General features: G+C 46.0%; 1 protein-coding gene across 1 annotated transcript in view; it reads right to left on the reverse strand.

Annotated features, from left to right (window-relative positions):
* Positions 1-771: 771 nt before the first annotated feature.
* The window catches only part of Nfs1 (NFS1 cysteine desulfurase), a 22,237-nt gene continuing 10,670 nt past the window's right edge, over positions 772-12,338 (reverse strand). The window contains exons 5-13 of the mRNA XM_021192906.1: positions 10,299-10,451; positions 8,534-8,627; positions 8,226-8,360; positions 5,714-5,871; positions 4,949-5,054; positions 4,288-4,369; positions 3,412-3,495; positions 2,361-2,450; positions 772-1,432 (exon numbers count right to left, since the gene is read on the reverse strand). Of these exons, the coding sequence (XP_021048565.1) occupies positions 1,369-1,432; positions 2,361-2,450; positions 3,412-3,495; positions 4,288-4,369; positions 4,949-5,054; positions 5,714-5,871; positions 8,226-8,360; positions 8,534-8,627; positions 10,299-10,451 (966 nt within the window). The 3' untranslated portion in view covers positions 772-1,368. The remainder of the gene's footprint in view (positions 1,433-2,360; positions 2,451-3,411; positions 3,496-4,287; positions 4,370-4,948; positions 5,055-5,713; positions 5,872-8,225; positions 8,361-8,533; positions 8,628-10,298; positions 10,452-12,338) is intronic.

Here is a 12,338-nt window from a genome sequence, read left to right on the forward strand (position 1 = left end):
CTTAAAACCTAGATGCACTTGCTGCCCTTCCAGAGAACATATTTGATTTCTAGTCCCCACCCACACTGAACAACTCACAAGAGACTGCCAATGGCTCTGGGCCCTGGGAGTGCCTGCACTCACATGCAGACACATGTACACACCATGAGAAAAAGCACAGGGAAGGGCAACTGAAAAATGAAATCAAAGATGTGCTAATAGCTTTTAAAATTTTAAATATGAAATTAAATAGTAAATTAAAAGCTGTATGTTTTTTTGTTTTTTAAAGATTTATTTATTCATTTTATGTACATGTGCTATGTACGCTATGCTGGGACTAAAGGCATGCACCATGCCGCCTACTGACCTGCTTTTCTGGGTTTTCTATCTCTGGCTCTTTCTGCTCCTTTCTGTCCAGCTCAGCAAGCACTGGCTCTCCACGGTGTGCTCACACAGGCCCTGAACAGCTTCCCAAGAGCATCCATCATCACGATTCTCCCGACCATTGCCTTGAAACACCCTCCTTTCTCACACAGCAACATCCCACCCACGACAGGCTCTATTTCTGAGTTTCTATCTCCCCATCAGTATAAAAGCTCACCGAAGACAGTGTGCCCTTCCTGGTCCCATGAGCCAGTGCATCCCAACACCCAGAATGAAACGTGTGTCCTGGAAATCCTTTAAATTGTTGGATGAAAAGGAAGTGGACAGAGTTGTCTGAGAAAAGCAGGTGGAAGGAAGGCCCACAGTTCTCCCTCAGACGCTCAAAAGCTCACGGAATAGGATGGGAAATGGGAATTTATTGATTTAAAGTTTAATGAATTAAGCAAATTATTAGAATAATGGGTAGGGTCTGGATATTTCTACTCATATTAAGTCAAAAGAGAGGAAAGAAGACCCCAAAGGAAACAAGACTTTAATACAACTTGCTGTCCCTCAGCTGAAGTCAATATAAAGAGATGTCTTTCAAAGCCACAAAAGAGGTTAAAATAAAGTCTGTTTATGCCAGTCCCTAATGGCGCCAGTCCAGCTGAACAGCAAGAGTAACGAGTCACAGAGAAGCAGTCTTTGGACCTCGAGCCTTCTTCCAGTTTCTCCGCACCGTTGGTACTCCCTGTGGCAGTAACAAGGCAGTGCCTCCAGGCCCTCAGATAAGAATGGCTACGCCAGGCAAGAGAAGAACTCCTGAGGAAGAGGAGCGAATATGTGCCTACACAGGAGCCGAGGCTAGGAGAGCTACCTCCTTCAGTTTCTCACTTGAGAACATTCTGTGGTGAATGAAGTCACTGAAGAGCTTCCGATCTGCTTTGAGCATGGACCACCTCAGGTAATGAGGTTCCTGGCTGTGCACGGAGCAGCCAGGCCAGCACAAAGTCACAGTCCACTCCTCTAATGCTGGGTCCACTTGATGCTCTTGAGGTCAATGCCATCCTGCACCATCTCCCAGAGAGGACTGCCAAAGAGAAGAGGCACTGAGTTAGTAAGGGTTAGATAGGAAACGGCAGGTACACTGCCTCTCAGGTCCGAGCAATCATTTCCCTCCTGTCCTTGTTGCTTCTCTGCCTTTTGCCCTGGTGAACCCCAATACAAGAGACAATCGAGCCTTTTCTAGCTTCTGTAAGTCCTGCTCAGTCCTAGGCCCTTCCTAATTTCCAAAATCAGGAAGACTATCTATTGCTTTAACCTAAAAGGATGTCTTAGATCTCAAGCCTGTGCGCCCGGCCCTCTTAAACAAGAAATGCTCCTGAGAAGATTGTGGGGAATGACCTACTTTGTGCACGGTGGGAGTCATAACTATGAAAAGGTCTGTGTTTGCTTTTACCACTGAAGCTGAGACGCGGAGCCTCACACACACAAGGCAGTGTCTTCTGCTGAGCTAAGCCTGTCACCAATACTGAGCTTGGTGCCTTCCGTGTCCCTAGCTAGTTTTCCTCAGTGTCACTGAGCCCCACCCTTTGTTTTTGTTTCCCAGAAAAGGACTCCCACAGTCTTCCTACTGCAGCCTCCGGCCCATAACATCAGGCATGCGCAAGATCCCTGCTTTGAGCTTTTTGTCTTCTAGGTAGGTTCCCTACCACTGACCTTTAACCTCAGCCTTCCATTGGTTTTTCAGGGCTAGGGATCAAACCCAAGGCCTTTAGAGATGATGCAAAAAACTAGTTTTTAAAACAATATTCTGAAAACTATATACAAAAACCTAGTTTTTAAAACATATTCTGAAGAACAAGTAGACAAGGAGGTCTACTTGCTGGCTTTGTGGAATCCTTACATCCTACAATCCCGCTACACTTGGGCTTCTGGCAGTCTGAATAGAGTCTAAGGACAAGAAAGGCGTCAGCGGTACGGCGTCCTCCACAGAGTCCGCACGCAGGCACACACACCTCATTTCTCGAAGGCGCTTCACGTGGTGGATGCACTTCTCCGCTGTGTAGTCCACCTCCTCTTCTGTAGTGAAGCGGCCGATGCCAAACCTGAGAGAACACAGGAGATTGCTACACCTGGCAATGGGTTTGCTGTTTGTTTGTTTGTTTGTTTTGACCGATACTCCCTGAGAACATGCTAAATAAAAGATAAAGGAAGGGCTGGGGATGGAGTTCAGTTGATAGAGTTCTTGCTTAGCATGCATGAAGTCCTGGGTTCAATCCCTGACTGGGTTGGTAGCACATCTCCAGCCCTCAAGAGGTAGACACAGAGCAAGCAGGGGCATTCTCTGGCCACAGAGTCAGTTGGAAACCAACTGGGCTGCGTGAAAGCTGCTGGACAAAGGAGGGAAACAGGAGATGGGAGACCTAATCAGGAGAGGGGAGACCTAAACAGGAGAGGGGAGACCTAAACAGGAGAGGGGAGACCCTCCTCGCCTCTCTAGCTAAAGGGTTCTGAGAACACAGATCGAGGTTCAGAATCCACCAACAAGCTTCCTCCATCTCCCCTAGAACTCGTGGGCAGAGGAGCTGAGTACAGGACTCAGACATCCTCATCTTCACCGAGATTCAAGAAGCAGGCAGGGACATAGCTCAGCAGGAAGAGCGCTTGCCTATCATGTATGATTACCCCAAACTGCATCAACTAGACATGGTGAGCACACTCCTGTAAGCTCAGCACTCTGCAGCGAAGACAGGACAGAGTTCAAGACCAGCCCGAATTTCTGACAAGACCTTAACAAAGCAGGAACACACCCATACCCACTCACACCCCTATATACACTCACCCCCACACATACACACATAAATACACCTACTCTCATACAAACACACACACATACAAAAATTCCCCCACACACTCATATGCATATGCACACACACACAAAATACACACACATACACAGAAACATTCCCATACACACACACTCACACACATTCTCACACCCATGCCTTCTCTCTCTCTCTCTCTCTCTCTCTCTCTCTCTCTCTCTCTGCAGCTGATCTCACTGACCTGATAGAGGAGTGTGCTAAATCCTCATCGGTACCAATTGCTCTGAGGACGTAAGAGGGCTCCAATGACGCAGAAGTACAGGCACTAAAGATGGAGACAGATCCTTTTAGTCCATAGGACACACCCTGAAATCATACCACGGGGACAGAAGAAATATAGCCTGGTGATGCCCTGTACATCCTGGGATGTAAACCCAGCTTCTGTGGTCCCTATAGACAACTTCCTGGACCGAAGACACTGCCAACGACGGAAAGCTCATGAGAGCCCATACACTGGGCCTGACAAAACAGCCAGGGCAGAAAATACAGTATGTAAGCCTGGAGGGCAGACAGACCCCTGTGGCTTACACCCAGACTGTTAGCTCATCCCTGCAAAAGACATCTTCAGTTAAGCGCAGTGATGAAAACCTTTCATCCCAGCACTCAGGAGGCAGAGGCCAGAGGATCTTGGTCTATATAGAGCATTTCTGGACGGCCGGGGCTACACAGAGAGATCTTGTCTCAAAAGGAAACAAAAAGCCGGGCATGGTGGTACATGCCTTTAATTCCAGCACTCGGGAGGCAGAGGCAGGCGGATTTCTGAGTTCAAGGCCAGCCTGGTCTACCGAGTGAGTTCCAGGACAGCCAGGGCTACACAGAGAAAAAAAAAAAAAAAAAAGGGAAACAAAATAGACACATCTTCTAGGACCTACAAGCCCCCAGTTTCTAACAAGGGCCGCTGGAATGGTAACTTCAGCCACGGCCATCGCCTGAGGCCTGAGCTATATCATGATCGAGAGTTCCTGTCCTATCCATACCAGGAAGCTCACTGACACAGGGTACCTGACAGGCAAGCGAACGGTGCTGCCACAATGCCTGTCGATGCCATCCGACTCACCTCCCTGAGGACAAGGCCACATCCTTTAGGGCCATCAGCAGGCTCTCCCCTTCCACATACGCGAAGGAGAGGTTGATACAGCCTGAAGAAAAGAACACACAGTGATGGTACTCTGGGGCCCAGCACCTGTCAGAATAGAGACTGGGAGCTGGAGACAGCAGAGGGGTAAAGAGTGCCTACCATGAAGGAGACAAGGAGAGAAAAAAAAAAAAAAAAAAAAAAACCAAAAAAACAAAACAAAACAAAACAAAAAAAACCTTTTTTAGCTACAAAATATATTTCAGAAATAAAAGCAGAATGGTAGGGTAAATAGGGGCACCAGGATGGCTCTGCATGTACCTGGTGACCTGATTTCTATCTCTGAAACCTACGGGAGAGTGGGAGGAGAGAAGTGACTCTCCATGTGTATAGTGGAGGGCATCCTCCAGCCTCACATAATAGCTGGAGGTCTGTGGTGCACGCCTTTAACCCCAGCACAAGGGAGGCAGAGGCAGGCAGATCTCTACGTGTTCAAGGACAGCCTGGTCTACTGGGTGAGTTCTAGGACAATCATGACTATACAGAGAAACCCTGTCTCAAAAAAAGAGATACAAAATAAAATAAAATAAAATAAAATAAAGCAAAAAGCAAAGCAGAGGAAGAGGGAAAGGGCGAGCCGTACCAGGGTAGTGCTGCTTCAGGTCCCCGTTTATCACCACATCTGGAAGGTTCTCCATTATCTTCTTTAGCAGTCTCTCTGCTAACTCTGAGACCCGCTTATGGTCGTACTAAGGAGCAGGAAGGGAGAAGGAAGTTCAGTGACCAGCAGTCAGCTCAGGAGAACGCACTCCAGAAGCCCTTCTCCCTACCCAGGAGTGATGATGTATCGATCACACAGCCCCTTCTGATGACCTGTTATGTGTGGAGCCCACTCCATCTCCAGCACTGGGCGTAGTGTCTGATGTATAAAAGGTGCTTAGGAGCTGAACACAGGGTGCCAACAACATATAGAAAAATGGACAAGCAAGGCATGTATGGGTTTTAAACCACCTCTTTCAGAACAAGGGGCTGCCGTTCCTTGACAAAGCAGGCTTTAATTAATTTTGTATGTACACATGTACATTTTACATTTACTTACAAGGGAATGAACCCAAGGTCTTACCCATCCTAGGCAAGAACACTCCTACTGATCCAGCTCTTTATTTTTAATTTTGATCCAGAGTCTTACTATGTAGCCCAGGATGGCCTTAAACTAAAAATTATTCTCCTGCCTTAGCCTCCGAGCAACTAGGATTACAAGCATAGGATGTCAGCTGCTCAAAGGCAGTCAAAGTCAAAGGATTTCCTGTTCCAGAGATAGACTCATTTATGCTAATAGGTCGCTAAACAAGGACCCTTTGTGAGGGGAGGGCAGGGGGGGGGATGTTCTGCTCTCCCCAATACTTACCTCCATCTCTTGTTGTGCCAATTCACATGCAGCTCCCAGGCCCACCACCAAGGGTGTGGGCACTGTCCCAGACCGCATACCCCGCTCCTGCCCACCTCCACTCTGTAGGGCCTCCACACGTACCCGGGGCCTACGGCGGATATAGATAGCACCAACCCCTTGGGAAAGAAAAGTTGTTAGAAAAAAATGAGAAACACAATGGAACAAAATATTACTTTCTAAAAAACAAAAAATTAAGATTAAAATATTTCAAGTTATATAGTTAACTTTTTTCTGAATTAAAAAAAAAAGGAAGGAAAAGGAGAAATGGAAAAAGCCTAATATGTAGCAACTGTCCTCAGAACAATCATGTTACAGCACGTGTATCATATATCAGTGTCCAAAAGGACTCCAAGCAGACCGCTATGCATGAAGAAATGACCGCATACCATGAGGACTATTCCTAAGAGCAAAAGGATCAGAAACCAGTTAGAGATGGCCAGTGGTACCAAGTACACACTGCTCTTAAAGAGGACCTGCGTGTGATCCCTGACACCCACATCCCAGCTCAGGAGACCAGTGCCCTTCGCTCGCTCTTGGAGTCCTCACAGGCACCTGCACGTACTTTCATACAATAAAAATCATCATAAAACTTCCCAAGAATAAGAGATAAGGCTCAAAAAGAAGAAGAAGGAAGAAGAGGAAGGGGAGGGGGAGCAGGAGGAAGAGGGGGAAAGCCCACTAGGGGCTGTGGAGATGAATCAGTGGTTTGCTGCCCTTGCAGAGGACCCAGGTTCAGTTCCCAGAACCCATAGGCAGCTCACACAGCTCTAACTCCAGGCCAGGGGAGTCTGTGCCATCTTCTGGTCTTCATGGACATTGCACTCAAACGGTACACTTAGGTGCATGCAGGCAAAACACTCATACACCTAAAATAAATACACCTTAAAAAAGATTGAAACAACATAGGTGGCAACCATTAGGAGAATGTCAAGTACATTATGGAACATCCCTACAATGAAACACCAAGCAACTGCATAAGATACTGACGCTCTTCTGTGCTGTCATTGTAAAACCCTAAAATACACTGCTGGGAAACGGTGAGCTCAGGCTTGGTGGCCCAGGCCCACAGCACAGCACTGGGAAGGGAGCCAGCCTTGGGTAAAGTACAAAACCCTAAGGAAAGAGAAAGGGAAGGAAGGAGGGCCTCCCCAATGCTGGGCTGTACATTTTACTTTGTTTCAGCTTCCTTTTTAGAGTCTCCCTTATTCTAGAGAGATCTAAAACTCAGTTTGTAATCAAGAAGAAGTCTCTCTCTCTCTCTCCTCTCTCCTTCCTTCCCTTCCCCTTCCTTCCTTCCTTCCTTCCTTCCTTCCTTCCTTCCTTCCTTCCTTCCTTCCTTCCTTCCTTCTTCTTTTAAAGGTAAGGTCTAACTGTGTAGAGATGCAACTCACTATGGAGACCAGACAGGCCTTAAACTCACAGAGATCTGCTTGTCTACAGGGTATTGGAATTAAAGAATATGGTACCATGGCTGATATTTGTTTAGGAGCACTGATTGCTCTTTCAGAGGTTCTGAGTTCAAATCCCAGCAATCACATAGTGGCTCACAAACATCCGTAATGAGATCCCTATCGTATACTTATATATAAAAAATAAATAAATCTAAAAAAAAATGTAGTGTTAAATGAAAAAAGCAAGATCAGAACACATACAGTTTGTGTAAAAAGTAGTGGAGGGCAAGAATGGCTGTCCTTAGGAATGAACAGGAACCGTAATATCTACCCAGGCATGGCACAGCAGACATGTCTACAGCCCCACCACCTGTGATCAAGGAAGGAGGAAAATAAACTCAAAGGCAGGTGGGACTATGTCTCACAACTCTTGGGAGGAGTGAATAGGGAAAGAGCTCATAATCAAGTCACATTGTAGAGTCCAAGTTGAGATCTACAGGAACAGCTCACAAGATTAATCATAGCCTGTGAGTGCCCTTGGCAGACATCATGGAGAGGCACATAGAAATATCAGCCTAGCCCGGCGTGGTGGCGCACACCTTTGATCCCAGCACTTGGGAGGCAGAGGCAGGCGGATTTCTGAGTTCCAGGCCAGCCTGGTCTACAAAGTGAGTTCCAGGACAGCCAAGGCTACACAGAGAAACCCTGTCTTGAAAGACCACAAAAAAAAAAAAAAAGAAAGAAAGAAATATCAGTCCAGTTAGTTCTGTTTTGTTCTTTGTTTGTACTTATGTCGTATGTCTAGAAAAACCCGAATTAACGAAACCCTGTTCCTCAGCCAAATCGATACCTATGTCCCTTTTAAGGACACTGTGAAGAGATCAACAAAGAATGCCAGCTATGTACACAGCAGCTGCTTGGATCTACAAAGAGGCAAGTGCTTTTGGCTATTGTTGAAGATACTTCCATAGTCTAGGCCACGCTGAATGTACAACCTTCTCAGAACGGTCAGTCTTGACTGTGTTGAGCACCTGTCAAATGATTTTCTGAGAATGGGAAAAACAGGCAGGAACTGGTACCTTTAGGGCCGTAGATTTTGTGACTGCTAATGCTCATGAGATCAATTTTCATGTCATTGACATCAAGTGGGATTTTCCCAACAGCTTGGGCGGCATCAGTATGGAAGTACACCTTTCTGGAACTGCAAATCTGCCCTGAAGAATGACAGAGAGGAAGACACACGGCACAGTGAATGTAACCTGACAGCAATCTTGCTAGACACCATGAATAATTTAAGCGACCGATAACATTTATATCAGAACTCTGTACCCCTGCTCCTTTCGCAGACCCTGGGGTGGTAAGGATCAGGCTAGCCTACCATACTCACCTATTTCTGCAATCGGTTGCTTTACTCCAATCTCATTGTTCACAGTCATAACAGAGACCAGGCTGGTGTCTGGCTGGATGGCAGCCTCTAGTTCCTAAGAATGTAGGAGTTAGGAGTCTATATGATGCCAAGAGATAGCTATATAAATAAGAATGAAGGCAACTTTAAATCTACAAAAGGGGCATGCCTTTCACTCTAACCCTATCTAAGCATGTAAGTAATGGGGTACGAAGCATGTGGGGGGCACTGAGCTCGTTCCTGAGTGCTACTGTTTCAAAACAAACTAACAGCAGCTTTTAGGCTGCAGCCATGGCTCAGCAGCTGTGAGCACTGCCTGCTCATCCCGCAGACCCGTGTTGAATTCGTAGCACACCAACCATGGAGGATCCTCCAGGTCCAGGCTACCGGAAACTTTTTTCTAGTCTCCACGGTACCAGGCACAGACATACATTCAGTCAAAACACTCAAATACAAAAAAATAAAAGTTATAAAAAAGGCCAGGCTGCTCATCCAGAGGTCCCGAGTTCAATTCCCAGCACCCACCATGGTGGCTCACAACCATCTATAATGGGATCTGATGCCTTCTCTGTCATAGAGTCATACATTTAAACAGAGTACTTATATACATTAATAAACAAATCTTTAAAAAGGAAATACAGGCTGAAGAGATGGCTCAGAGGTTAATAGCAATTGCTGCTGTTGTAGAAGCCCTGAGTTGGAGTCCCCACACCCACACTCATAACCTCCTGGAACACCCCGGCACGCATGAAATAAATCTAAAAGGAGGAAGAAAATCTCCTTGCAGCCCATGGCTGTAATACCAATACCTAACAGGTTGAGTAAGAACTCCTGTTCAAGGCCATTCAAGTCTAAATAGCCACTGCAGGTCTGCCTGAGATTCCTGAAACACTGTTTCAAAGACAAAAATATAAACCAAAACTCAAAACAAAAACCCAAAAAGCTTACATGAGACCCTACCTAGGTCAAATAAACAAAGGCTGATTTCAAGCTGCTACAAAGCTACAGGAGTAGGAGCAGTGTACTCACACGAGTACAAACATGGACAGGTACCTATACACAAACCTTTCCTCTCAGACAGGCTGCCACTCTCAAGTCCAGGCTATCCCCATCCTCTGGTGATCCTCTTTGAGCCTCCAGTGACTGAGTTTAAGAGTGAATCCCACAGCCGGGCGTGGTGGCGCACGCCTTTGATCCCAGCACTTGGGAGGCAGAGGCAGGCGGATTTCTGAGTTCCAGGCCAGCCTGGTCTACAAAGTGAGTTCTAGGACAGCCAAGGCTACACAGAGAAACCCTGTCTCAAAAAACCAAAAAAAAAAAAAAAAGAGTGAATCCCCCATGTCTAACCCATACTAACATGTTGGCTTTTGCAGTTCTGGGGATCAAGCCCACAGCCTGTGTATACTATAGATTCAATAATTCTACTACTGAGCAACACCTCCAGCCAGCCTGCTTCCTTCACAGGGTGATCAGAAACATCAATGCAGGGAAGAAAGAGGCCAGAGCTCTCCTGGGATGTAAGTCCCTGAGATCCTACACTCATGTCCAGTAGCTCTGTACAAAACAGGATCACCAAAAACCCTGAGAGGCAAGTTTTCCATGGAGAAGAACAGTGCACACATAAAGAACGCAATCTTCTCTGCCAGGCCTGATCCATGCTCCACTCTCACTCAAAGCTGGAGAGATAGACTTAGAGAATGGAGGCAGGCTCCTCCCATCCTGTCCCTCGTGCCTGGGGCACTCCTACCTTTAAGTCAATGATCCCATTCTTCTGCACAGGGAGGTAAGTGACCCGAAAGCCCTCAGCTTCCAGAGAGCGGCAGGAATCCAGCACACATTTGTGTTCTGTCTGGGTGGTAACCACGTGTTTTTTCCTTGACCTGTAGAACCTGGCCACTCCCTAAGAATTGATGATAATGTAATGAAAACAAAGTATAGCATCCTTGGAGGCAGTGGTATGATGAATCCCATTTATAAACAGTCTTTCTGTGAGGGTATGCTCAGGATTGCCCTGAACCTCAAGTATACTGAAGACATTTTATGTCACAGACCAAGGTCCCACTCGTGTATGTGATACTTTTAGCATCAGGAGAAATTATAAAGATGGACTAATAAAAACTGAAATACCCAGAATTTCAAATGAACATTTATGTTATTAAAAGCACAAGCAAGCCAGGTGTGGTGGCGCGCGCCTTTAATCCCAGCACTCAGGAGGCAGAGGCAGGTGGATTTCTGAGTTCGAGGCCAGCATGGTCTACAGAGTGAGCTCCAGGACAGCCAGGGCTATACAGAGAAACCCTGTCTCGAAAAACCAAAACAAACAAAAAAAAAAGTACAAAGAAACATAACATAGCCAAGTATAGCCCATATACCTATGGTCTCAGTATTAAGGGACAAGAGGACATCTGCACACTGAGACCATCTTGGTCTACACAGTAAGTTCCAGGCCACTCAGGACTACTTAGTAACAAAAGGAACAGAGGGAGAAGTAAGACAGGAAAGCATCTTAGCTGAGTGCAACAGCCTATACTCCGTGCTACTTTGGGGGCTGAGGACAGAGGACCGTTAGAAATTATGGTCTCAAAAATAAATAAATAAACGATAAAATGAGGCTCACAGCTCATTCCCTAAGGTGCTTGCCGCACACACATGAGGATCTCTTGGAGCTGGGGTCAAGGCTCCTTAGAGCTTGTCAGTTCAAAGCACTTGCACTTACAAAGAACCTGGACTCTGTATTTAACATCCACTGATCACAACTGCCCTTGACAGGGGATCTGGCTCCCTCTTCAGGCTCTGAGGGCACCAGGCACATAAGTGGCACGCGCGCGCACACACACACACAAATAAAACATTTTTCTTTTAAGTTTAAATAAACAGGGATGAGGACCGAGCTCTACCCAGAATCCAGTGCTCCTGCATCCCAGTCCTGCAGGAGCAGAAACAGGAGAATCGGAGGGACAGCAGCCAGGCAGGCTGGCCCAGCTAGGGAGCTCTGGTGCTGAGACGGGGCTGGTGTTGGTGTGTGAGACTATCCTAAAGCCTCCCTACGTAAGTGACCATCACTAGCACATTTGTTACATATATATGTTTTCACATCTGGCACCTAAACTGTTTGGTGTCATTGATTCAGCAGTTAAGGAGTCACACTGCCTTGCTTTTTCATGTTGCTTTCATGTCTGCTTTGCAATATAAACACGGATTAGTTTAGATGTCTCTTCTGTTTTTATTTGAGAGATGTTCTTTTTAAATAGCATATGCCTCAGAGTTCAATCTCTATTACCATGCAGGGATTTATTGTTTTGAGACAGAGTCTCACTATGTAGCCATGGAACTCACAGAGATCCACCTGCCTCTGCATCCCTCTGCTGAGATTAAAGCTATGCATCGTCACACCCAGCTCTGCTTAACTACTTATAATAGCTAAGAAATGGAACCAGCCTAGATGTTCATCAACAAATGAAGGGATAAAGAAAATGTGCTATACATACAATACCACTTAATTCTGACAGAAAGAAAAATGAAATAATCACATTTGCAGAAAAAATAAATGGAATCAGAAATCACTATGTGAAGTAAAGTAAGTCAGACACAGAAACAAATACTGGGCTGGAATGCTGGCTCAGCACTTAAGGGCACTTGCAACAGGCTGACGGCCTGAATCCAACCTTGGGAGCCAACTCCCACCAGTTATTGCTGACCCCACATGTGTGCCGTGGCATCCATACATACAAATTGATGAATTAAAAAAGATAAATGCAAAAAAAAAAAAAAAAAAAAAAAAAAAAAA

The sequence above is a fragment of the Mus pahari genome, chromosome 3, assembly GCF_900095145.1.
Source record: "Mus pahari chromosome 3, PAHARI_EIJ_v1.1, whole genome shotgun sequence".
NCBI lineage: Eukaryota > Metazoa > Chordata > Mammalia > Rodentia > Muridae > Mus > Mus pahari.